This window comes from Thermomyces lanuginosus (genome assembly GCF_041956635.1).
Source record: "Thermomyces lanuginosus strain ATCC 200065 unplaced genomic scaffold VTN49scaffold_40, whole genome shotgun sequence".
Classification (NCBI taxonomy): domain Eukaryota; kingdom Fungi; phylum Ascomycota; class Eurotiomycetes; order Eurotiales; family Trichocomaceae; genus Thermomyces; species Thermomyces lanuginosus.
In genome coordinates this window covers 513,649-535,925 of record NW_027192374.1, presented here as the reverse complement: position 1 = coordinate 535,925, position 22,277 = coordinate 513,649, and the positions used below count along the sequence as shown (strand labels likewise).

Here is a 22,277-nt window from a genome sequence, read left to right as displayed (position 1 = left end):
ATTGAAAACAGGGCATACCTAACTTATTATGTGAGCCTGAGGCATTAAAACTAGCCTTGGCAGCTGCGTATCGCCAGAAAATTAAGGCATCAGTTCACTGCTTCGTCAAGCTCCAATCGAAGAACTGCTAGAGAGCTCCGACACGCGATTCATTGTCCGCAAAGGCGTTATTTCGCGACCAGCTCTCTGTGCTTGTGATATTTAGGGCCAATGCTGTAGGACCAGCTCTGCTCACCATGCTGCGCGTCTCAAACCGGCCCCATTGATTGTGGATTGGTTTTGATTTCCGTCTGTGTTTTCGTGGTCAAGGATGCAGTGCTATACAGAATTGTTGCCTCCTACGGGGGTAACTCATGCTTTGTCGGTGCCTTTCACGGCACCAACTGCGCGAAACTTGGTGGTGGTTAAAACATCTCTGCTGCAAATCTTTGATCTGGTGACGGTATCTGCGGAACATGGGAACTCTCAAGCAAATCAAGAAAGGCTGGCTCTGATCGCTGAATATGACCTGGCTGGGACTGTGACGGACATAAGCCGCGTTCATATTCTGGCTTCCAAATCTGGCGGCAATGCCCTACTGCTATCATTTAGAGATGCCAAGCTCAGCTTGGTTGAGTGGGATCCGGAGCGACATAGCATTTCCACCATTTCTATCCATTACTATGAAAAAGAAAGTGTACCGCGCAGTCCATGGGTCCCGGATTTCAAGAGCTGCGGAAGTCAGCTCACCGTCGACCCCAGCAGCAGATGCGCCATGCTGAACTTCGGCATTAAGAACGTGGCCATTTTGCCTTTCCATCAAGCAGGGGATGACTTGGTCATGGACGACTTTGATCAAGAGATGAATGGAGATCGAGATCAAGACCAGGAAATGCAGGATGCAGAGCAATCGGAAGACAAAGCGCAAAAGAAAGATTCGATTAGCTACCAAACACCCTATGCCGCGTCATTTGTCTTGCCGTTAACGGCCATGGATCCAGCCTTGACTCATCCAATCAGCCTGGCATTTTTGCATGAATACCGTGAGCCGACATTTGGCATCCTGTATTCTCAGGTGGCCACTTCGTATGCGCTAAATCACGAGCGGAAAGACGTCGTTTTCTATTCAGTATTCACCCTGGACCTTGAGCAACGCGCTTCCACAACTCTCTTGTCGGTATCCAAGTTGCCAAATGACCTATTCAAGGTTGTCGCACTCCCACCTCCGGTTGGTGGTGCGCTGCTTATTGGAGCCAACGAATTGATCCATGTGGATCAATCTGGAAAGACAAATGCGGTTGCGGTCAACTACTTCGCGAAGCAGTTTTCTTCATTTCCAATGAATGACCAGTCGGATCTGGGCTTGCGCTTGGAAAATTGTGTTGTGGAGCATCTGGGTATGGATAATGGCGCCATGATGCTCGTTCTTTCTACGGGTGAACTCGTCCTAGTCCAATTTAAGTTGGATGGGAGGTCAGTTTCTGGTCTGCGACTTCGGCCCATTGGCCTGAGCGAAAGTGGCCAGGTCATGCACGCATCCGCATCGTGCTCCGCCGCCCTTGGTCCGGGGCTCGTCTTCATCGGCTCCGAGGACACCGATTCCATACTCCTGCATTGTCGTGATGAGTCGGCCACTGCGAGAAAAGTCAAGTCGGAAGATGCGGATGAGGAAGAGGATGAATTCGATGATGATGATCTCTATGGCAACGATCTATATTCTGGAACTCCAAAGGAGGCCCCGAGTCATAAGGATTCCGTTGATATGTCTGCGGGAAACTGGACCATCCGCGTGCTAGACACACTACCCAACGTTGGGCCACTAAAATCAATCACTTTGGGGAAACCATTCACTCAGCCTCTAGAGAATGGTGGGTTCAAGAGACCAGCCGCACCCCTAGAACTATGTGCCGCATATGGGTCAGACGGCGCTGGTGGTATTGCCGTTCTGAAGAGGGAACTGGAACCAAAAGTGCAATCTTCATTCCAAGTTGAGAATGCCGAGGCTGTTTGGGCAGTCACGGCTGGTGGCGCAATAGGGGATTCAGAGTCTTCTGGGGCCTTTGGCAATACCGATTCGTATGTGATCGTTGCAAAGGCGCTCTCTCCGGACAAGGAAGAGTCTGTGGTGTATGCGGTGAAAGATGCCAAACTGGAACCATTCAAAGCACCCGATGTCAATCCCAATGAAGACTGTACTGTGGAAATTGGAACATTGGGAGACTCTAGAGTGGTGCAAGTTCTCAAAGGAGAAGTTAGGGTCTATGACTCTAGTAAGTTGCCATTGCTCATGTGGAAATGGCAATGAACTGACCGCCATGAGATCTCGGACTTACCCAGATTTATCCGGTGTGGGAAGAGGATAGCCAGGACGAACGAATCGCAGTGAGCGCCAGTTTCTCAGACCCCTATCTGCTGATCCTGCGCGATGACTCTTCGGTACTTCTTCTCCATCTTGATACCCGGGGCGATTTGGATGAAGTCGCCATTAATGATACGATTTCCTCGCAAAGCTGGCTTTCTGGCTGCCTTTATCAAGACACGAAAGGCGTTATATGTCCGGACTCCCAAAAGGAGAGTCTTTTGTTCCTGTTGAGTGCAGACTGTAAACTATATGTGAGTTTCCAACCTTCTTATGGTTTCTTTCGCAAGGCTAACAGCGTCTCAAGATTTTCCGATTGCCCAACCTTGAAGTTGTGTCTGTGATGGAATGTGTCGATTCTACTCCTACAATTCTTTCCAGCGAACCGCCAATCCGACGCCCAAATCATCGGGAAACACTCTCTGAGATCCTCGTGGCTGATATTGGCGAACAAGAATTGCAGCTTCCATATCTAATAGTACGTTTGCAGCCCACTAATTTGTGTATTTTCTAACGCGATTTAGTTGCGTACCGGAACCGATGATCTCATTTTGTATCGACCCTTCCGCTGCAATGAAGCGGACAAGGAGTACACAAATTTGAAGTTCATCAGAGAGGTGAATCATGTGCTTCCGCGAGTGCCATCAGAAGCATCAACGAAGATCACGGAGAAGAGTCAAAGGAGACTGAAACCACTTCGAATCTTGCCGGACCTTGGCGGTCTGCGCGCCGTGTTCATGCCTGGTGCATCGGCAAGCTTCATTCTTGGAACATCCAAGAGCATCCCTCACGTTGTCAGCATTCGAGGCGATTTTGTGTGCGGCTTGAGCAGCCTCAACATCTCAGGCTGCGAAAAGGGTTTTGTTTACATTGACAACGAGGTAGGCGTGGATCTGAGGATGTTCATCTACCTGCCGTTAACACCTTGCAGGGCATTGTGCGCACTTGCCAGCTGCCTGAAGAGACGACGCTAGATCTACCATGGCCGATCCGGCGAATTCCAATGAATGAACAAGTCGATTACCTAACGTACGCGACCGCATCCAATACATACGTCTACGGTGCGGCAAACAAACGGAACTTCAAGCTCCCGGACGACGATGAGATTCATCCAGAATGGCGCAATGAAGGTAAATCTATCAGATACTGGCAGTTTAAAAGTATATTCTGACCTTCCTAGTCATATCATTCTTCCCGCAGGTTTATCGTGGCTCAGTTAGACTTCTAAGTCCCATAAACCTTGCTGTGATAGACAGGTACGTGGCATAAAAGTTTGAACTTGACCACCCTCTGACAGCTTTCAGCTTCCAATTGGAATCTGGGGAACGTGTGACAGCGATCGGGAATATCAACCTCGAAATATCTGAGCGGACTCAGGAGCGTAAGGACGTAATCGTCGTCGCAACGAGCTACGCCCGAGGTGAAGATATCGCGGCTCGAGGACACTTGTATATCTTTGACGTGATTGAGGTCGTTCCTGATCCCGAACAGCCCGAAGGAACGAATCTCAAGCTCAAGCTCATCGGCGAGGAAATCCTCAAGGGTGCAGTCACCTCGGTGTCCGGGATTGGCGGACAGGGCTACTTGATCGCGGCACAGGGCCAGAAATGCGTGGTTCGGGGGCTGAAAGATGACGGTAGTATTCCTCCTGTAGCATTCATCGACGTCATGTCCTATGTCAGTGTCGTCAAGGAGCTCAGGGGAACCGGCATGTGCCTCGTGGCGGATGCACTGAGAGGGTTGTGGTTCGTAGGATACTCGGTAAGTAATGCGTCCTGATTCTAGAACCCACATTTCTAATAAAATCGTACAGGAAGAGCCATACAAGATGACATTGTTTGGCAAAGATATGGACGAACTGGAAGTCGTCGCAGCTGACTTCCTTCCGGACGGCAAGAGACTGTACATGGTAGTCGCCGATGCCGACAGTGATCTCTACATTCTGCAATATGACCCGGAGGGTACGTGTCCAATTCATCTTTTACAGGATAGCGAACTATGTCAGAAACTAACCTCAACGATCTGCAGATCCCAAGTCTTCAAACGGCGACCGACTTCTCAACCGCAGCCGCTTTCACGTTGGACACTTCCCCCAGACGGTCACTCTTCTTCCGCGCACGCCGGTATCTTCTGAAGTGGCTCTCATGGAGTCCGATGTGATGGAGATCGACGCCTACATCCCTCGACATCAGGTGCTGATCACGACGCAGACCGGGGCCGTCGGACTTGTGACGTCCGTGTCGGAGGAATCATACCGCCGTCTCTCGGCGTTGCAGTCGCAACTTACCAATACACTGGAACACGCGTGCGGGTTGAACCCGCGGGCATACCGCGCGGTGGAAAGCGACGGCATCCGTGGACGTGGCATGATTGATGGACAGCTGCTCCTCCGTTGGCTCGATTTGAGTCGGCAGCGGAAAGTAGAAATTGCCGGACGAGTCGGCAGTGATGAATGGGAACTGCGGGCGGACCTGGAGAGTATATCGGGTGGTGGACTCGGGTATCTATAACTAGTTGGGCGTTGTTCATTTCATTTCAAGGGACATAAACCAACATCATCGATGGAAGAGTATAATAAAACAGACTTTCAGAATTACAGAAAATTAATGAATCATTTCTTCTCCTCCGCCTTGTTTGACAATGCTGCCAACCGTCGCGCCTCTTCTTCAAGTTTCTTCAACTCTTCTACTCAGAATAATCAGCAATCAACTTCAGATAACATGAAGAATCATAGATCAGAATAAGTTACCATTTCTCGTGGCCTTCATTTCATAGCTCTCCAATTTCAACCAACCCCAGTACAGCACCTGGTAGGTGAAGAGCGCCATTAAAAAGACCTTTGCAAAAGGACGCACAAGAGAACGGTAAGCTGCCATCTAAATATATTGACACATCAATATCGGTCTTGATGGATTATCCGATTCCTGAAAGGGTGAGACGTACGCCAGAGCGATAAGAGCTTTGTTCCTGTTGCTCCTGGCTTAATCGACGGCTTTGAGTGCCGAAGAGCCGTGGAAATATCTCATGATGCCGGTAGAGCCGGCTGTAGCCAGCATTGCTGAGTCGGGTAGTCAAACGTGTATGTAGCATCTTTTCTGTTTGATCTGGGTAAAACTACCGAGGAGATCTAATATTCATATTCATGAACTTTTGGCTATCAAAAGCTCAATGTTGACCATGATCTTGCGGAACGTCAGGAGCTTGCTGCTGGGATTGGTCCGCCTTTCGTAACACACACACCCCTTGATCTGAAATGCCAAGCCACTAAACCTTACAGGGAATGTGTTCCAAAATGAGCTCAGGGTTAGGGCTTTGGGCGCGCTGTATCGACTTTTTACCTAATACGGTAATCAGTTACGTTGTACTCCGTGCGGCGGGTGCCAGTTTCCTCAGCCCCGGAACGCTCGACCCGCGCAGTTAGTATATTAACCCTCCCCGAATTTGTCCGGGTCTCGAATCTTCGGACTTCAAATCAATATCCTAATGACGAATGGCACAATCTCGTGTCTGAATCTCTGCAGTATTCGGAACCAGTGGTCAGGCCATCAGGGGTTCCTGGCAAAAAGTTCCCTGCACCACCCGCAATGTCACGGCAAGTTGGAGCGAAAAGATCATAAAAAGTTACGCGTATTTTTGTCCTTCCAAATCACCGGAAGACGATAAATTGCACGTCCACTCCCGATGCCCGAAATGGAAAATGAACGAGCCCCTCCGTGGCCCATTTGGCATTAGTATGCTGCAGGTACATTATTCTTCACAAGGGGATCATTTACAGTCAACAGTTCAAACTAGAGATCTGAATTGTCGTTGGCTAGTTATTTATTGCACTGCTCGTGCCCCTTTCTTTTCTCAACAACATCGATGGTACCTTTGGAATCGACTAGAAACCGAGCAATATAGATGACTGACTGACCAATATGTTCCGATGGCTTTGGGTTTCACAGTATGTATTGCAGAGTACGTAATATTGGCCCGGCTAAATCCCTGTTCTCGAACTTCAAGGCGACCAGGGGGGGATGGGCCGACTGCTGGACGTCAATATGCTATAGCCTTGGCTTGCAAAGGGCATGCAACGCTCTCGTGTTTGCTGTATAGTATATAAGCGGGACAGAGTCCTGTCTCTCTCACATCAACAGCACTCGAGTCTCTGGTAACCATCCACCATGTATACGCTACGGTCCTTGGTCCGCTTTTTGGCCTTGTCCCTGTCCCTGGTGCCTGCGCTAGCAGTCCAGTTAGAGATCGTCGAGCGCCTGTCAACGCCTCCCGATGGCTGGGTCAAGAAGGAGAGGGCTGCGCCGTCTGTGCCGGTTCAGTTCCGTCTGAATCTGCAGCAGGATAACCTGAAAGAACTCGAGCAATTGGCTCTGAATGTCGCAACCCCGGGCCACGAGCTGTACAGGAAGCACCTGAAACGTGACGAAATCAAGGAGTTGATGCGCCCGTCGGCTGCCACATCGGAAAAGGTCCTGGCATGGCTCCGAGATGAGGGCGTTCCAGATGATCGCATCCAAGACGATGGCGCCTGGATCAAGTTTACCGTGCCAGTCAGCACCGCCGAGAAGCTGCTCAACACGGAGTTCTACGTGTTCCAGAACCAAAAGACGGGTTCGCAGCTGATTCGAACCCTAGAATACTCGGTACCCCAGGATATCCACTCGTCCATCAAGTTGATCCAGCCGACGACACGCTTCAGCAATATGGGTCCTCAATTGAAACGCGTGGTTCCTCTGGGAAAATCTGGGGAGGTGAAAGCGCAAGCCTGTGAGGAGGGAACCGGGGAGGTGAAAGCGCAGGACTGTTGGGAGGGGGAAACCTGCGATGAGCTGATCAGGCCAGACTGCCTTAAGGATCTGTACAAGATTGGTGATTATGTGGCCGACAACAATCCGCGAAACAAGATCGGCATTTCGGGCTATCTCGATCAATATGCTCGCTATGCTGACTTTCAGAAATTCCTGGAGAGGCATGCGCCTGACAGGCTCGACGCAAACTTCACTGTCGAGCTCATCAACGGAGGCAAGAACGAGCAGAATTCCACGGTCGACAGCACGGAAGCAGCCCTGGATATCGACTACGCTGTAGCACTGTCCTACCGATCGCCAGCCGTGTTCTATTCGACTGGGGGACGAGGCCCGACTGTGCCCGATGCGAGCCAGGACCCCAACGAACCGACAAACGAGCCCTACCTAGAGCAACTGTTGTATCTGCTGGATCTGCCGGATGAGGAACTTCCCACGGTGCTCACGACCTCGTACGGAGAGAATGAACAAACCCTGCCTGAGAGCTATACCGACACGACCTGCAACCTGTTCTGGTTGCTGGGCTTGCGCGGCGTGTCAGTCATTTTCTCCAGCGGTGACTATGGCGCCGGGATTGTATGCAAGGCAAATGACGGTTCCGAGCGAGTCAAGTTCGACCCGATCTTTCCGGCAAGCTGCCCCTATGTGACGTCGGTCGGCGGCACGACTGGAATCGAGACAGAGCGCGCTGTCGAGTACTCGTCGGGTGGATTCTCCGACCGATTTACGCGACCCAGTTACCAGGACGAAGCGGTGCAAGCGTATCTGTCCAAGTTGGGGGATAAATGGAAGGGCTTGTACAACGAGGGTGGTCGCGCATTCCCTGATGTCGCTGCACAGGCCGAGAACTTCCAGATTTATGACCAAGGATACTTTGCTAGCGTGAGTGGAACGAGGTAAGTGCTTACCATCCCTTGTGTTCCGCTGTCGTACTGACGGCCATCCAAGTGCGTCGGCACCAGTCTTCGCAGCGATCATTTCCCTTGTGAACTCGGCCCTGTTGAAGGAGGGCAAGCCTCCGCTGGGGTTCTTGAATCCATGGCTCTATAGTCTGAAGGGGCGCGGCCTTACAGACGTTGTGGAAGGGCGCTCCTATGGCTGCCCCGGCGTGGAGATCCCATGGTCTGGCCAGGCGGGCGCATATGTGGAAGACGCGGGCTGGGACACAGCCGAAGGCTGGGATCCTGTGACTGGGCTGGGAACTCCTCTGTTTGACGAGCTGGTGCAACTGGCGTTGGAAGCATGACTTGCACGATGACAGCATTCTCTCTCTCTCTTTTGTGGAGCTCCAAGTCGATCTAGTAACCGCTCCGAGTCAGACGAGTGGTGAAGAAAAGCTAGACGCATAGTACTTACTTTCATTGTGTATTAGTATAGGCTAATTTCAAAGTTTAGCAGGATTTATTGTTCAATGAGTTGCACCTTGCAGCGTTCGTAACCATGTTCATTCTCCGGCGATGTATACTCGCTGTCAGAAGTCCGCGGCGCTCTTGGCAGGCGATTCAGATGGAAAAAGTGAAAACAAGAAGCTTCTTACATCTCCAAATGTCTCCTATCGTCATCATCGTCATCCTCATGATCCATATTATCTTCCTTCCATACCGAAACAAGATATCTATCGAGCAGAAGAAAGCTCTAGAATTCGAGTTCCATCAGTCCTTCGTTGTCCCATGTCAATGTCTCTCCAGTCTCAAGATCAAACATGTCGACGTCGCGAGCTGCGAGATTACACAACCGTCGAGAATGGTACATAGCTTTCTCGGTATCTTTGTGTCCAACCCATCAAGGAACGAAACGTTTCTATAGGAAAATGCAATTGTATCGTCGACGTTTACATGCCTGCTGTCCAGGAACTTGAATGCAAGTGTCTGGCAAAAAGTACTCTTTATGACCGTCTCACACAATATCAACGTGCGCCATCGCTTCGAGACCCAGAACAGCTCTGTGTGGATTGTTGAATTCACGCGAGAATCGACCCAGAGTCAATGCACTCTCTCTGACTTCGAACAATGTCCACTGTACTTCAAGATCTGAACGAGAAGCTCGAGAGGCAAACAGGCGATCATATCATCGTGCCCAGGTCCTATCCGCCGGAGTGCGGCTCTTCTGAGGCGGAACAGCCAAAAGGGAGATTCGTAATTGCGACGGAGGCAGGCAACTCTTAGCATGAAACGAAAACGTGCCTGCCGGCGATGCTGTTTCTAGAAGTACTTAAACATATGCATTGCAGATCAATCCATTTAGAACGGTTGTCTTCGTATCGCTTTTTGTGCGTCGTCTGTTCGTACGGATTAGAAAAATGGTACACTATTTTCGGAGTACTCCATACTTCCAAGGGAAGAAGGGCTTGATGCGCGAGATGGTATTTGGTGATCGTCGTGGTACAGATGATCATAAGCTCCACACGTGACCAAGGACTTCCTATTGGTGAAGGTAGTGCCAGCCGCTGGGCACACGTGCTCCCCTCCAACTGCCCAACAACAACTGTTCTTGTTCAACCTCACTGAGAGTGAGCAACCGACTTTCTGGGCGCCATTTTAATTTGATGGTTATCCATCCACCAACGCCCACATTTTCCTTTTGAGCATGACTGCAATGCTTCTGCGTGTTGTTGTCGGCCATGCTCGCTGTGTCGATCGGTCGGATCACAGTTCCCCGCTGTGTTGATCGGTTTGGTGGCTCTTGATTCCCCGCAAGGCTCTCTGATCCATAGGACTTTTGATTTTGTTGGGACAACTCGAGATGGTGGCGGCGTTCGAAGTCTATCAAGCTTCCCCTGGAGTATCATGGGGAAGATTCGCGACAACAAGGTTCTCAAGGATGACCTCTTTACTGGTTAGGATTCAATCTTCTTTGAAAACCTTGCTGTCACGTATCTTCTCCATGATATTTTCCAGGATGAGGAAGCTTGATAGGCCTCGAATACCGCCACCATCCCGGGGTGGCTCGGCAAGATCTCAGCTTTGGTCAGGGATGCCCTTGGGGACAAGGGGGATGGGTTAACTTTTCTGCACTTTTGTGGGGTCTATTCCTTTTTCTCGAGATGATAGCTTTCATTTTGTCCCTGCTGATCACGGATTCACTGTGGTTAAAGATATTTATATCCACGAGGTGGAGGATTGGAACTTGATGTATCTGGCCAGAAACTCTTGACGATAGCAACAGCTACGGCTAAAATCAAAGGAATCAAATACACGTCATCGAGTCTTGTCCTTTTTAAATCTTCTCTCGGCAAGGGAGCAACTGGATACCGACCCCAGACCGCCAACGCGGAGCTCCCGCTCGGATCCGCCCCGCTTAGAGTGGCGGTCGGGCCGACCAGCCAGCCGTGCCGATGGACATCTGCTCGGGCCGATCTCTCAGTCGAAGATGCGCCGTGCCGCAAGGGGAGCTTCAGAGCTGCGGCGCCACGGGTGAGGTGGATGTTTTGAGAAGAGAGCCACTCAGCGGAGTGTGGATGTTCAATCAGTTCCAATTGAATACACTCCAGATCCAGAGCTACCAATAGTCTATAAGTGGGATTAAACATGACGATTTGGTCTATTTTGATGATTCAGTCCTGCATCACTGACATGGAAGCTCCGGCAGATCTCTGAGATGGATCATGAACGTAAAGACATGGTACGGCAGTAATCCTAGGAAAATATCCATGTATGGTATGGCGGGCATTATGGTACTGCGTTGATCTAGGATTATTCACTCAATAGGGACTAGTGTAGCTCCGGTATTGCATGTATCCCTTCCCTAATATTCCATATTAGGTATAGTGCGATTAACAAATTCTAAATCCAGGCGTGATTAGGTAATCCTCGTCCAGGCGCCAGCCGCTGACTCCCAGTCGGATCAAGCCAGCAGATCGTTGTGATATTGGTCCCCTAGTTTCGTTTCTCCGGTCGCTCGGATGCAGCGCATGCCAGTCGTCAGTGAAACGGCGTTCTTCGACGCGAAAGTGGACTGAGCTTTGCGCACGCGATTCCACCCGACTGCGACTCGACGAAATTTATCGCTCACTTTTCCCCATCCTCAGTACCGCGTGCATAGTGGCATCCGGGCTTCTCCCATCGATACCAGTTGCGATGTTCGATATTGTGAACTGAGCAGGTCGTTGTACTGTTGTAATGAATTTGCATACACAGCTGTGACATTACTCATTCTCCTTTCCTCGGCTGGGCAATTTGTAAGTAGTCCGATCCGCGACGCGTCCATGTACTTTATCGCTCCGCCGGACGGTTGTCTGATGCGAGCCGTCTGAGTGCACTGATATTTCTCGTTCAGTCAGTTGGTGCTGACCATATGACAGCTCCTGTCACCATGGGCAGAGCTGGACCAAAACGGACGTGGGAGGAAATCGCGAACAAGTCCGACTCGAACGACGAGGATTATGACGATCGCGCTTACCGTGCCTCGCTGAGAACCCGCTCCAGGTCGAAGAAGACGACCCGAAAGAAGTCGCGGTCCACGAAGAAACGACGGCGCCGCGGTTCCGATGATGATTTTATTACGGACGATGACGAGCTGGTGACTGGGGACGAGGAGCTGTCGTACCAGGAGTCCGAATCGGACGACCCCAATGTCGAGCGCAATGCCAGAGGGATCGCCCGAAGAAAGGCTGCTAGGAATCGGCCCGTGTACAAGGAGGAGTCAGACGAGGATGAGGATGAGGAGCAGCAGGAAAGTGACGACGGTAATGCCGAGGCGGACGAAGACTCCAAGCCACAAACCCAGACGAAAAAGAGCAATATTATTACTCTCAAAGTTGGTGGAGCCTTGAAACGTCAGTTCGGATCGGACACCGGCCCAATAACCCGCCGTACCACCCGACAGCGCCGAGGTGCCTCTGAAGAATTGTACGCTCTAACAAGCTCTGGTCGCCATGTTGAGACTGTCGGAAGATCCTCACATACGCCAGAGCCGCAACCGTCGCGAGGACGGCAAGGATCCAAGACCGTGCAGGTCCAGACCGCCATACAAGAGGAAGAAAGCCCCAGTCAACCAAAACCGGCCGACGAGAGTAGCGGTCAGCTGGAGGTTCTCGAAAGTACCCAGGGCGAGGTTCCAGAGAGCTTTCCCTCCGTGGACAAGTCGACCGAGAATCATGACCAAGAAGATGTCGAGATGGGCGAAGGTGATGGCAGCGTCGTACCAGAATCTCAAAATGGAGATGCAAAACCTGAGGAGGAAGAGGAGGAAGACGAAGACGATGAGGGCCCAACAACGCGAAGGTCATCCCGTCCCAATCGGCAAAAAGAAACAGAAGAGACCGAAGAACGAGAGGAGCAGCCGGCCCAAACACCGCGCCGTTCAGGACGCAAGCGACCTCCACGCCAGCATAAGGATGATGATGAGAGCGACTTTGAGCCTCCCTCAGAAGAGGAGGACGAAGATGACGACGAAATTTCGGATTTGGTATCTGAGCGCTCGCCTCGCAAGGATGCTGAGGAGGGTGGCGCTACCCGGCGTTTCAACCTGCGCAGTCGGAAATCCCAGTCCCGCGGGCGCGAGTCTGATATTGCAGAGGAGCTGGCAGAGGAGTTGGAGAGTCTTCGAGAAGATCGCTCCCGACGGCGTCGGTCACAGCCAGTCTATGAACACAAGCCTCGTCGGAATCGAAAGGATGTGGACTATCGCATCATACGTCCTGAAATCCCGTTTCCAGCTGACGATCCTGAGGAGGAGGTCACCGAGTCGCCCTCAAGACGTGGCGGTCGAAGCGGTAAATGGGAGCGAACATTGTTTTCCACCTGTGGTCCATTCGGCGGTGGTGGAACATCCGCTGTGCTCGCTCCCCCTGGTGGTTTGCCGCCGACGGCAGCTGCTGGTGTAGACAGCGACAGTAGTGACGACGAGACACTTACTAGACCGGGCGGGACTGCTGGTGTCGGCACTCAGCCTGGGTTGGTTTCCGGCGCGGGCTACACGACGGCGCAGCCATTTGGTGCCGATCCAACTGTTCCCGGTCCCTCTGGAACGCCCGCGAATTTCGGAAGAATCAAGGATAAGCACGCGTTGGCTGATGCGGACCCATTGGGTATCGACCCCAACGTGAGTTTTGATAGCGTAGGAGGTTTGCAAGGACACATCGACCAGCTGAAGGAGATGGTCCTTTTGCCCCTACTTTATCCCGAAATCTTCCAACGATTCAAGATCGTTCCCCCACGAGGCGTCTTGTTCCACGGGCCTCCTGGGACCGGTAAGACACTGATGGCACGCGCCCTGGCGTCCAGCGTCAGTTCGGAGGGTCGTAAAGTGACCTTCTACATGCGAAAAGGAGCGGATGCACTCAGCAAATGGGTTGGCGAAGCTGAACGACAGCTACGGCTGCTGTTCGAGGAGGCTCGTAAAACCCAGCCGAGCATCATCTTCTTTGACGAAATTGACGGTAAGCTTCGATTCCTCCCGTATCACCACATATGTAGACGGGGTTGCTAACAATGAGTAGGCCTCGCTCCGGTACGGTCCAGTAAACAGGAGCAAATCCATGCCTCGATCGTGTCTACATTGCTAGCGTTGATGGATGGAATGGACGGACGGGGTCAAGTCATCGTCATTGGCGCAACCAACCGACCAGATTCAATTGACCCGGCGCTGCGGCGGCCGGGACGTTTTGACCGAGAGTTCTACTTCCCGCTGCCAGACAAGGAAGGCCGTCGGGCTATCTTGGATATTCACACTAGAGGTTGGGATCCGCCGCTACCGGACAATGTCAAGGACGAGTTGGCAGAGCTCACCAAGGGCTTTGGCGGCGCTGATTTGCGTGCTTTGTGCACCGAGGCTGCCCTCAACGCGGTGCAAAGGCGCTATCCACAGATCTACCGATCGAGCCAGAAGCTCCAGATCGACCCTAAGAATATCGTAGTCACGCCCAAGGATTTCATGATGTCGCTCAGGAAAATGGTTCCATCGTCGGAAAGATCCACATCATCCGGCGCCGCACCATTGCCGAAGCTGGTAGAATCGCTATTGCGCCACCGTCTAGATGAAATCAGGTCCATGCTGGGGAAAATTCTCCCCCAGAAGAAACAGCTCACCGCTTTGGAAGAGGCAGAATTCGAAGAACCAGAGGGTGGCAGCAGTTTCCGGAGGGAACAGATGAAACAGGAGTTTGAGACGGCGAGGGTATTCCGGCCTCGACTTCTAATTCGCGGTCCTCCAGGCATGGGTCAGCACTATTTAGCTTCGGCGGTGCTGTATCATTGCGAAGGCATCCACGTGCAGTCGTTTGATCTGTCGACTCTACTAAGCGACTCGACACGGTCGCCGGAGACCACTGTCGTGCATCTATTTGCCGAAGTCAAGCGCCGCAAGCCCAGCGTGATCTACATCCCGAACGTACAGACCTGGTACGAGACCGTTGGCCAAACTGTGATCTCGACCTTCCTCGGGCTCCTTCGTTCCGTTCCACCTACCGATCCCGTGCTGCTTCTTGGGGTGCTCGAAGAAGAGGACGAAAATGTGGACCCTGTGATCATCAAGTCGTTATTCGGCTACTCACAGAAGAATGTTTATACGCTCACGGCTCCTGATGAGCAGAGCCGGCATGAGTTCTTCGCCCGCACGATTGACTACGTCAGAACATCACCCTCTGAATTCCCCGAGCCGGAGAACCGCAAGAAGAGGAAGCTCGAGGAGCTGCCCGTTGTGCCACCCCCACCGTCTCCAGCCGATCTCCCCCCTACCAAGGAGCAGCTCAAGGCGCAAAAGAAGAAGGACCATCAGACGCTGAATATCTTGAAGATTCGGATCCAGCCCATCATGGACCAAATCAAGAAATACAAGCGGTTCCGAACGGGCGTGATTGATGAGTCGCAGATCCGCTACCTCTTTGAGGAGGACGAGCAGCAACCTCAGTCAAACGGGATGCCGTTGGAGCAGCGGACGACATTTCGGCCGTTCGAGAAGGATTATGACAAACATGGCGTGCCTGGCCTGCGAGAGGTGGTGTCTGGGAAGTTCTTCTACAATCTAGAGATTGTCACGATTGAGAAGCGCCTGTCCAATGGTTACTACAAACGCCCCAAGGACTTTTTGGCGGATATCAAGCGTGTGGTCAAAGACGCCCGTCAGACCGACGACCAGGAACGGATTCTCCGGGCGAACGAGCTGCTCTCCAACGTCGAGGTCGATATTGCGTCCATCGAGCAATCGGACCCTGCGTTTGTGGCTGAATGCGAACAAGTTTATCTCCGTGAGCTTGAGCGAGAGAGACTTGCGATGGAGAAGGCAAAAGCCAAGGCCGCGGCCGAGGCTCAGAAGAACGGGCAGGCGCCTCCAGCGCCTCCAGCGAATCATTTCAACGTGCCGCATGGCAATTCTGAGTCTAGCATGTCGACCGGCCCGATCGTCCATGGTCCTCCGCTCACAAATGGTGTGGGCTTCGGGCACGGGCACGGACCGGTCACACCAATGCGTCCGGGGACGTCTAGTACTGCCAATAACGGTCTCCATGGCCCTGGCGGAGGTTCTGACCTCAATGAATCCGGAGGTCATGGGTCGACTGAGCATGCATCGCGCGCCGAGGATGGAGATACGTACATGACCAATTCAGACATCAGCCACGGACCTGAAACAATGAACAGCTCCTTCGGGCAGTCAGCGCAGCCACGGCCGTTGCATTCGCACACGGCGCCGTCGCAGCAGATCCGGCGGGAATCTGGCCTGTCGAATCTCTCCCAGAAGGGGACGGTGACACCGATGGCACCTGGATCGCAACCTGGCGACTACGCCAACGATGCGTCCACGACGCAAACGACGTCGGACAAGAAGACGTCGGAAAATTCGACGGGGCCGCGACTCAACTATTCGCAAAGCTTCGTGACTGGCAGCGGGCCGCGGATCGAGTACCCGGATCTGACGTCGTATCCCGATCGGATATCTCTGGAGGAGAACCTCCCAGATACCCAGCAGGGTAAGAAGTCGCTTCAAGCTTTCGGTGCTCGAAAAAGATGGTTTTACTGACATGAATAGAACCAGGGTTCTCACAACCCAGCGCTGCAAACGGCAGCCAAAGTCAACCACGCAACCAGGGCTTTGCCCGCCCACCGCCGCGGTTTGACAAGCCGCAGCCGACACACATTCAATCGCTTCTGAACAACGACGAGCCAAGTCCGACGGTGGATTTGAACCCGGACTCCGTCGAAGAGCTCCACGAACACCTGACGCGGCAGACGAGCGGCTGCTCGGTCGAGCAACTGGAACAGATCCATGCCGCGCTGATGGATACTCTATGGTCAACACGGAGCGAATGGGACCGCAACAAAGTTGCGCGCATGGTGCGGGATCGATTCGACGAGGTGTTGCGGGACATCCGAAGTGCATGGGTTTGATCCTTGTTTGACATGATTATTGTACCAGTACTGTAGCGGCTTTGTTCTTGGGTTTGATTTACGTGTATGTATGTACGGCGGCTAGTTGCATTGCGTAGAATACACTGTTTATTGTGATGACTATATAATTTTCGACTAATACTTATTATTTGTATACTGTCTTTTGGGTATGGTAATGGGTTGAGCTCTCGTCGATCACTGACGGGCCGTTCCTGTGGCTTGGTTGACGTGGCGCTAAGAACTGCATCTCAGATCTGAATCCATCCCCATCCTCAGGCACAAACCCCCAGGAACAGCTCACACTCACCTCCAACTCTCAGTCAGTCATCCACCATGGACTGGCTGACTCTAGTTGTCCCATTCGCCTATCTAGGCGTTTTGATAGGGTGTCTCGCGACATTCTCATCGCTATACCGACGCCGAAAAGCTGGTACGCAGTAACCACCTCCCTTCCCAAGATCATCGAAATCAAATTTCCACCCTATAACAAATTCACAAACAGAATCGAATGAATTACTGATGAGGAATAAAAAACAGCGAAAGCCGCATCCCTTGAACCATGGTTCCCGCCGCATCTTCAGCGAGACATTTACCACAGTCTTCTCCATCTCGACCAGCAGCAACAGAATGAGAAGAAGACGCGAGTTCCGGAGACGGTTCTGAAAGCCGCACTCCTGCGCCGAGCCGCCGAGGACATCAAGCGCGTTATGGCGATCCGGGAACAGAAGCAGGCGCTAGCGCTGCTTCTGCAAAGGGGTAGCGTTGGGGATGAGCTCTGGCAGCGGTTTCTGCGCGCGGAGAAGGAGATGGAGGATGAAGTGAGGGATGTTGTTGCAGAGGTTTGTTCTATCCTTTTTGTTAGTCGGAAGGTTCGGGTTTGGGGCTGATGCGGATGGGGAACGTGTGTAGGCCAACTCATATGCTCCGAATTGGGGTCAAGTCATTTTCCAGTCCGCCCGCGAGATGGATGCCAACGCGACGTACCGTGCGCGCATGGAGGAATATCAGGCGACTGTTGCGGAGGAACGGGCTTGGTGGGATAAGAAACGGGCAAGCATCCAGGAAGGGTTCATGAAGGAGTTGGATGCGGAAAAGGAGAGACCTGCGACTGCTGCTTCTACAGCTACTAACACCACTAGCACAACGAGCGATGACGATGCGGTGCTCGTGGAAGCGGAGAAGGAAGGAACTAGTTCTCCAGCTCCTGGGAAGAAGAAGAAGAAGGGGAAGAAATGATGGAAGATGGGGTTGATCTGAAGAAATGATGAGTTTCAAATGGTGTATTCTTACGATCTTGTTTCTATTCGATGAATAGTAGACTAATTTTCTCAATGATGTGATTTTTCCGTCAGGTGTAAGACATTTGGGATGGAGTAGTTGGAGTGAAGCTTCTGGAGCTCTCCGAGAGTTGATATATTTTTCGATCCTCATCTCAGAACTACCATCCATTCAACACCATTGCTTGCGATCGTTCTTCCAGCAATCCACATGTTAATATTGAAACCATGCAACGGTCTCTCGAGATAAAATACATTAACGACACCGTCGGCTATGGTCTTTTTGCGTCCCGAGACTTTGATCTCGGGCAAGTGGTCCTGTGCATCAAGACACCATTCGCCGCAGTCCTGGCCACAGAAAAACTCGAGGATACCTGTGCGGGCTGTTTCAGATCCGCTTCCGACGAGGGCCGTTCTGCAGAAGGTTCGCAGATAAATGTCAGAGCTTGCACAGGGTGTAAAATTGTCAAATACTGTGATCGAGTATGATTCACCGTTCCGTTCACTCCACCCGCATTCACTAATGGGACGTTCAGACCTGCCAACGAAAAGACTGGAAACTCGGCCATTCTCTAGAATGCCCCATCTATGCCAATCTGCAGCCGAGGATTCTGCCCGTAAATGTCAGGGCGGCGCTGAGGATTCTTCTGCGCTTCGTTTCGGAGAAGATATCTCCGGAAGAGATGGAGCTGTGGAAGAATCTGAAGTCGCATATTGTTGAGATTCGTGAGCGCAGTGGGGAGCAGTGGCATCGCACGGTACTGTCTGCGAAAGCAGTTTTGGAGTACTCGAAGGAGGCGCGGGAGCGCTCCGCTGTCCCTGTTACTGAGGAGTTTGTGGTTGAGTCCTTCGCCAAGGTGGGTTGCGTTTTCTCTGGATTGATTGGGGAAGATGCTGAATTTTGTAGATGGAAGTGAACACGTTTAACCTAACCAACGCCTTCAATGATAGAATTGGCATCTATGTTCACCCTTATGCTGCTCTGATCAATCACAGTTGTGACTATAATGCTGTGGTGGCCTTTGAAGGCGACCAGCTCTCCATCAAACCCCTACGGCCCATCAAAGCCGGAGAGCAGATTTACATATCCTACGTCGATTGTACGCATCCTCGAGACGTCCGCCAAAAGGAGCTACTGGATCGGTACTTTTTCACTTGTGAATGTACCAAATGCCAGAATGCTCCGACGGACCCAGAAGATGTCTTTCTCGTCTCTAACGCGGACGAGGCGGCTGTCTCGTCTGCGGAACAGAGCGCAAGGAGACAGCTCGAGTTCGCTGCAACGGCAACAAACCATCATGTGGCCCTCCGGCATCTAGAAGAAGCTGTTCAAGAGTTAGATGCCACCGGAGTCTGGCCCATTACTAGACAGCCATATCCTGAGATTCGAGACGAGCTATTTGTGACATTATTGACGGTACAGCAGTACCACAAAGCCCTAGCACACGCCATTATTCGGTACCGACAGGTTGATCCTGTGCTCTTCCCCAGTCCTGTCCATCCTACTCGACGGCTTCATGCGTGGGCTCTGGTTAGGCTGTTGACATCCATTGGTGATACGAGCTCGGAGGCTGTGTCCGTTCTACAGAATTTGGGTGTTGACATGCCTCTCGTGTTGTGGTCGGTTCTTCAATGGCTCGCAGCTCATGAAAAGGAAGCATGCACTCCCTCACTGTTCCAGAAGACAGTGAAGGCATGCCAGACAGAGCTACATAAGGATTTCCAGGCCCACGGACGCGATCCTTCTACAATGACCAAGTCTGATGAGGATCGAGAATGGGGGAAGATGGACCAATTTGCGAAGGAGATTCTCTCAAACAAAGGTTGACAGCACTTCCTAAGGAAGGAGCTGTGAGCGACTGCCTTCCACGTTCGGTTGCTTCTTCTTTCTTTTTCTGTCTGCCTCACGCTCACTTTTGGCGTGAACGAAAGAGATGGCTGGAATCGGCCGGACGACGGGTTCTAAACAATATTATTTACTATGATTTGCATTCTGAAGACAATTCTTCCGCCTCTGTTCCTTCGCGGGAACTGATTCATTTCCCTTACAATCTGCGGAACTCGCACAGGTTCAAGTAGACCCGGCAATATAGCCTTCACAACGTCGCTCCTGTTGGTTCTCTGGGCTCTGTTGTACGTTACTGCAATTGTTCAAACCTGCGGGTGTATCTGGCAAATTTTTGTCGTTGAACGAAGACGGCGAATTGGAGACCACATCTTGCTCTGGCAATGCTTATAGAGGACGCGGATCTAAGGAAATGGCTCGAGTCACTCCCGAAGAACCCGAGGCGGTTTCCTCCGGATTCACCGTCATCGCTCGTTTGCAGAAGGGGATCAGTGAAAGCTCCTGGTGATGGTCTCTCGCTGTCGTCCTTCGAACTCGATCCGGATGCAAGTTCTGGAGATGACTCCGAAGCCGCCAGCATCACCAGCATCTCTTCGGGGCGCGTGTGGACAGGATCTCCTTATCCTTTCGTCATGCCTTTATCTCTGCGTCCTCCGAGCGAAGACTCTTCTGAGCCGCGACCATCTCTAGCCGTGACTCGCGGCGGAAGCGCAGCATCTGGACATCAGGACCGTGTCGATTGGGAAAGCAGCGCCAACAATTACAACAAGAGCGACAACGACAATGATGATAAGAAGAACGACAAAAACAACAGCCCTGACAACTACCACGTGGAATATCCCTGGTATGAAAGTCGGCGCGATCAGGAAGATGACGACCCTCGACCGCTCGTCTATGACTTCCACCATTACGGCAGCATGGGCGATACAGACAGTGCGGTTGCGTTGGAGGATCAGGAGAGTGTGCCGTCCATTGGCGGTAGTGTCTGGGCACCTGATTCTGATCGACATGAGATCCTCCAGTAGTGCCGTCGAACCAGTCCTTCTCATGCCGAAGACAGTCTTTTTGTTATTTACTCTGCTATGTCTGACGATGCTAAGGTCAGACTCCACATGGTCATATCTGAGTCATGCTGATCAATGTCAAAACGACTGGATTCAAACATTCCTACACCATGGCACCAGACTATCTGATCAATTTTGTCAAGCGTTACTAAGTCTTCGATGTTCTTGTCCAAATTCTAGAGTACCTAAGATTAGACTTACACGAATTGCGTCCGTAGTCAATGAAATTTGCATGGAAAGGAAAAGCATAGTCCATTTTCCAATCATCCATATCCATGGGCCCAACGATCCTGTCATGGTTTGGACGAATAATTGACGCAGAGGGGCTCTTACAGGTCGATCCATCTGCTTACTCTACCCGGATCTAATCATGGAACAATTAAACAGTACCAGAAACAGCCCATTTTGTTTCATTGGATGTCTGACTGCATAAGCGGCATGAACGACGATAACACCCATTCCATTCAACGTAACTTCCCGCCGTTAGATACACAAAACGTAAAAAAGAACATCGAGCATTTTCTTCTTTTTGCGTCTATTTCAGGGGAATGAAACGCGAGGAGTGGGTGGCACCGATACCAGGTCGACCGTGCTTGACGGGTTTGCTGTAAATATGTTAGAACTTGTTCGTAGCCAAAGGGCTGGAGGCTAGGGGGTTACGTACTATGTGATGGAGAACTCGCCAAGGTAGTGGCCAACCATCTCAGGCTTGATTTCAACCTGGTTGAACTCCTTACCGGAGTAGATGCCAATGACGGAGCCGATCATCTCGGGGACGATGATCATGTCACGGAGGTGCGTCTTGACGAGCGCCGGCTTCTCGTTGGGCTTAGCCTCCTGCTTAGCCTTGCGCAGCTTCTTGATCAGACCCATCGGCTTGCGCTTCAGGCCGCGGTTGAAGCGGCGGCGGGCCCGGGCGTGCACGACATCGCGGAGCTGCTCCGAGGAGAGGTCCAGAAGTCTGTTTTATCGGGTGCGGTCAGAGAGTTTGTCTCGAGGACAATTGCTGGACGGTGAATGGGTGGATTGTAACGTACTGCTCGAGCTCAATGCCGCGATAGGAGAACTTCCGGAACTGTCTCTTCTTCTTGAGCTCTGTTGCGGGTCATCGTGTCAGCGTCGTCGTGACCTCTTTTGTGCATGTATGTGTGCGGTCATTTGTGCGCCAGTTCCGCCCCTCGATTCTCATCTCATTCTCTAACTCGTCGTACACGGCGGCAGGGTATCTTTTGACGGATAATAGGGAGAATTGACAGGGAAGTCAACGTACCGGCAGCCTCCTCGGCGTTCTGTAAAAAAGTCAGTCAATATTCACGAAGAAATCGGAAAGCGTCGAAAAGGAACTCACGTATTCGACGTCAGCCATCTTTGCAGTCCAATCTATCCGCGCACGCTTTCCGACTCAACCGGGATCGAAAAGCGAGAAAAATTGATGGAACGGAGCGATGTCGAGTTATCTATCGGACAAGCGCTTGCGGGTTTGACGAGGGAGTGGGCAGGTTTAGTTCGGCTAAGCGACGCTAATCCGTTTTGGGACTCACAACCCTAGCCCTGAATCTTTGCCAAATTGGGTAACTCAACTATATTCATGGTTGTACACCGTACGATCATCATGAGTGCAGATATG

General features: G+C 51.8%; 9 protein-coding genes across 9 annotated transcripts; 6 read left to right on the top strand and 3 right to left on the bottom strand.

The window, feature by feature from the left end:
• Nucleotides 1–310: 310 nt before the first annotated feature.
• VTN49DRAFT_6162 (uncharacterized protein) lies at nt 311–4,848 on the top strand (the record flags this gene model as incomplete). The annotated part of the gene is made up of 9 exons (XM_069414300.1): nt 311–2,249; nt 2,300–2,592; nt 2,646–2,816; nt 2,863–3,219; nt 3,270–3,468; nt 3,519–3,594; nt 3,643–4,099; nt 4,152–4,299; nt 4,367–4,848. 9 exons carry the CDS (start codon nt 311–313, stop codon nt 4,846–4,848), a joined length of 4,122 nt encoding a protein of 1,373 aa, XP_069265560.1.
• Nucleotides 4,849–4,949: 101 nt separating this feature from the next.
• Nucleotides 4,950–5,428, bottom strand: VTN49DRAFT_6161 (uncharacterized protein; the record flags this gene model as incomplete). Its single annotated transcript, XM_069414299.1, has 3 exons — nt 4,950–5,023; nt 5,088–5,214; nt 5,282–5,428. The coding sequence occupies 3 exons, from the start codon at nt 5,426–5,428 to the stop codon at nt 4,950–4,952; spliced, it is 348 nt and encodes a 115-aa protein (XP_069265559.1).
• Nucleotides 5,429–6,501: 1,073 nt separating this feature from the next.
• On the top strand, nt 6,502–8,386 carry VTN49DRAFT_6160 (uncharacterized protein; the record flags this gene model as incomplete). The annotated part of the gene is made up of 2 exons (XM_069414298.1): nt 6,502–8,036; nt 8,089–8,386. The coding sequence occupies 2 exons, from the start codon at nt 6,502–6,504 to the stop codon at nt 8,384–8,386; spliced, it is 1,833 nt and encodes a 610-aa protein (XP_069265558.1).
• A 1,852-nt stretch (nt 8,387–10,238) lies between these two features.
• Nucleotides 10,239–10,669, bottom strand: VTN49DRAFT_6159 (uncharacterized protein; the record flags this gene model as incomplete). The annotated part of the gene is made up of 2 exons (XM_069414296.1): nt 10,239–10,288; nt 10,396–10,669. The coding sequence occupies 2 exons, from the start codon at nt 10,667–10,669 to the stop codon at nt 10,239–10,241; spliced, it is 324 nt and encodes a 107-aa protein (XP_069265557.1).
• A 764-nt stretch (nt 10,670–11,433) lies between these two features.
• On the top strand, nt 11,434–16,463 carry VTN49DRAFT_6158 (uncharacterized protein; the record flags this gene model as incomplete). The annotated part of the gene is made up of 3 exons (XM_069414295.1): nt 11,434–13,519; nt 13,580–16,045; nt 16,105–16,463. The coding sequence occupies 3 exons, from the start codon at nt 11,434–11,436 to the stop codon at nt 16,461–16,463; spliced, it is 4,911 nt and encodes a 1,636-aa protein (XP_069265556.1).
• A 333-nt stretch (nt 16,464–16,796) lies between these two features.
• Nucleotides 16,797–17,699, top strand: VTN49DRAFT_6157 (uncharacterized protein; the record flags this gene model as incomplete). Its single annotated transcript, XM_069414294.1, has 3 exons — nt 16,797–16,893; nt 17,001–17,302; nt 17,373–17,699. 3 exons carry the CDS (start codon nt 16,797–16,799, stop codon nt 17,697–17,699), a joined length of 726 nt encoding a protein of 241 aa, XP_069265555.1.
• A 269-nt stretch (nt 17,700–17,968) lies between these two features.
• Nucleotides 17,969–19,568, top strand: VTN49DRAFT_6156 (uncharacterized protein; the record flags this gene model as incomplete). The annotated part of the gene is made up of 3 exons (XM_069414293.1): nt 17,969–18,223; nt 18,277–18,597; nt 18,648–19,568. 3 exons carry the CDS (start codon nt 17,969–17,971, stop codon nt 19,566–19,568), a joined length of 1,497 nt encoding a protein of 498 aa, XP_069265554.1.
• Nucleotides 19,569–19,969: 401 nt separating this feature from the next.
• VTN49DRAFT_6155 (uncharacterized protein) lies at nt 19,970–20,611 on the top strand (the record flags this gene model as incomplete). The annotated part of the gene is made up of 1 exon (XM_069414292.1): nt 19,970–20,611. The coding sequence occupies one exon, from the start codon at nt 19,970–19,972 to the stop codon at nt 20,609–20,611; it is 642 nt and encodes a 213-aa protein (XP_069265553.1).
• A 574-nt stretch (nt 20,612–21,185) lies between these two features.
• On the bottom strand, nt 21,186–22,016 carry VTN49DRAFT_6154 (40S ribosomal protein uS19; the record flags this gene model as incomplete). The annotated part of the gene is made up of 5 exons (XM_069414291.1): nt 21,186–21,255; nt 21,315–21,611; nt 21,688–21,745; nt 21,921–21,939; nt 21,999–22,016. 5 exons carry the CDS (start codon nt 22,014–22,016, stop codon nt 21,186–21,188), a joined length of 462 nt encoding a protein of 153 aa, XP_069265552.1.
• Between the last annotated feature and the right edge of the window lie 261 nt (nt 22,017–22,277).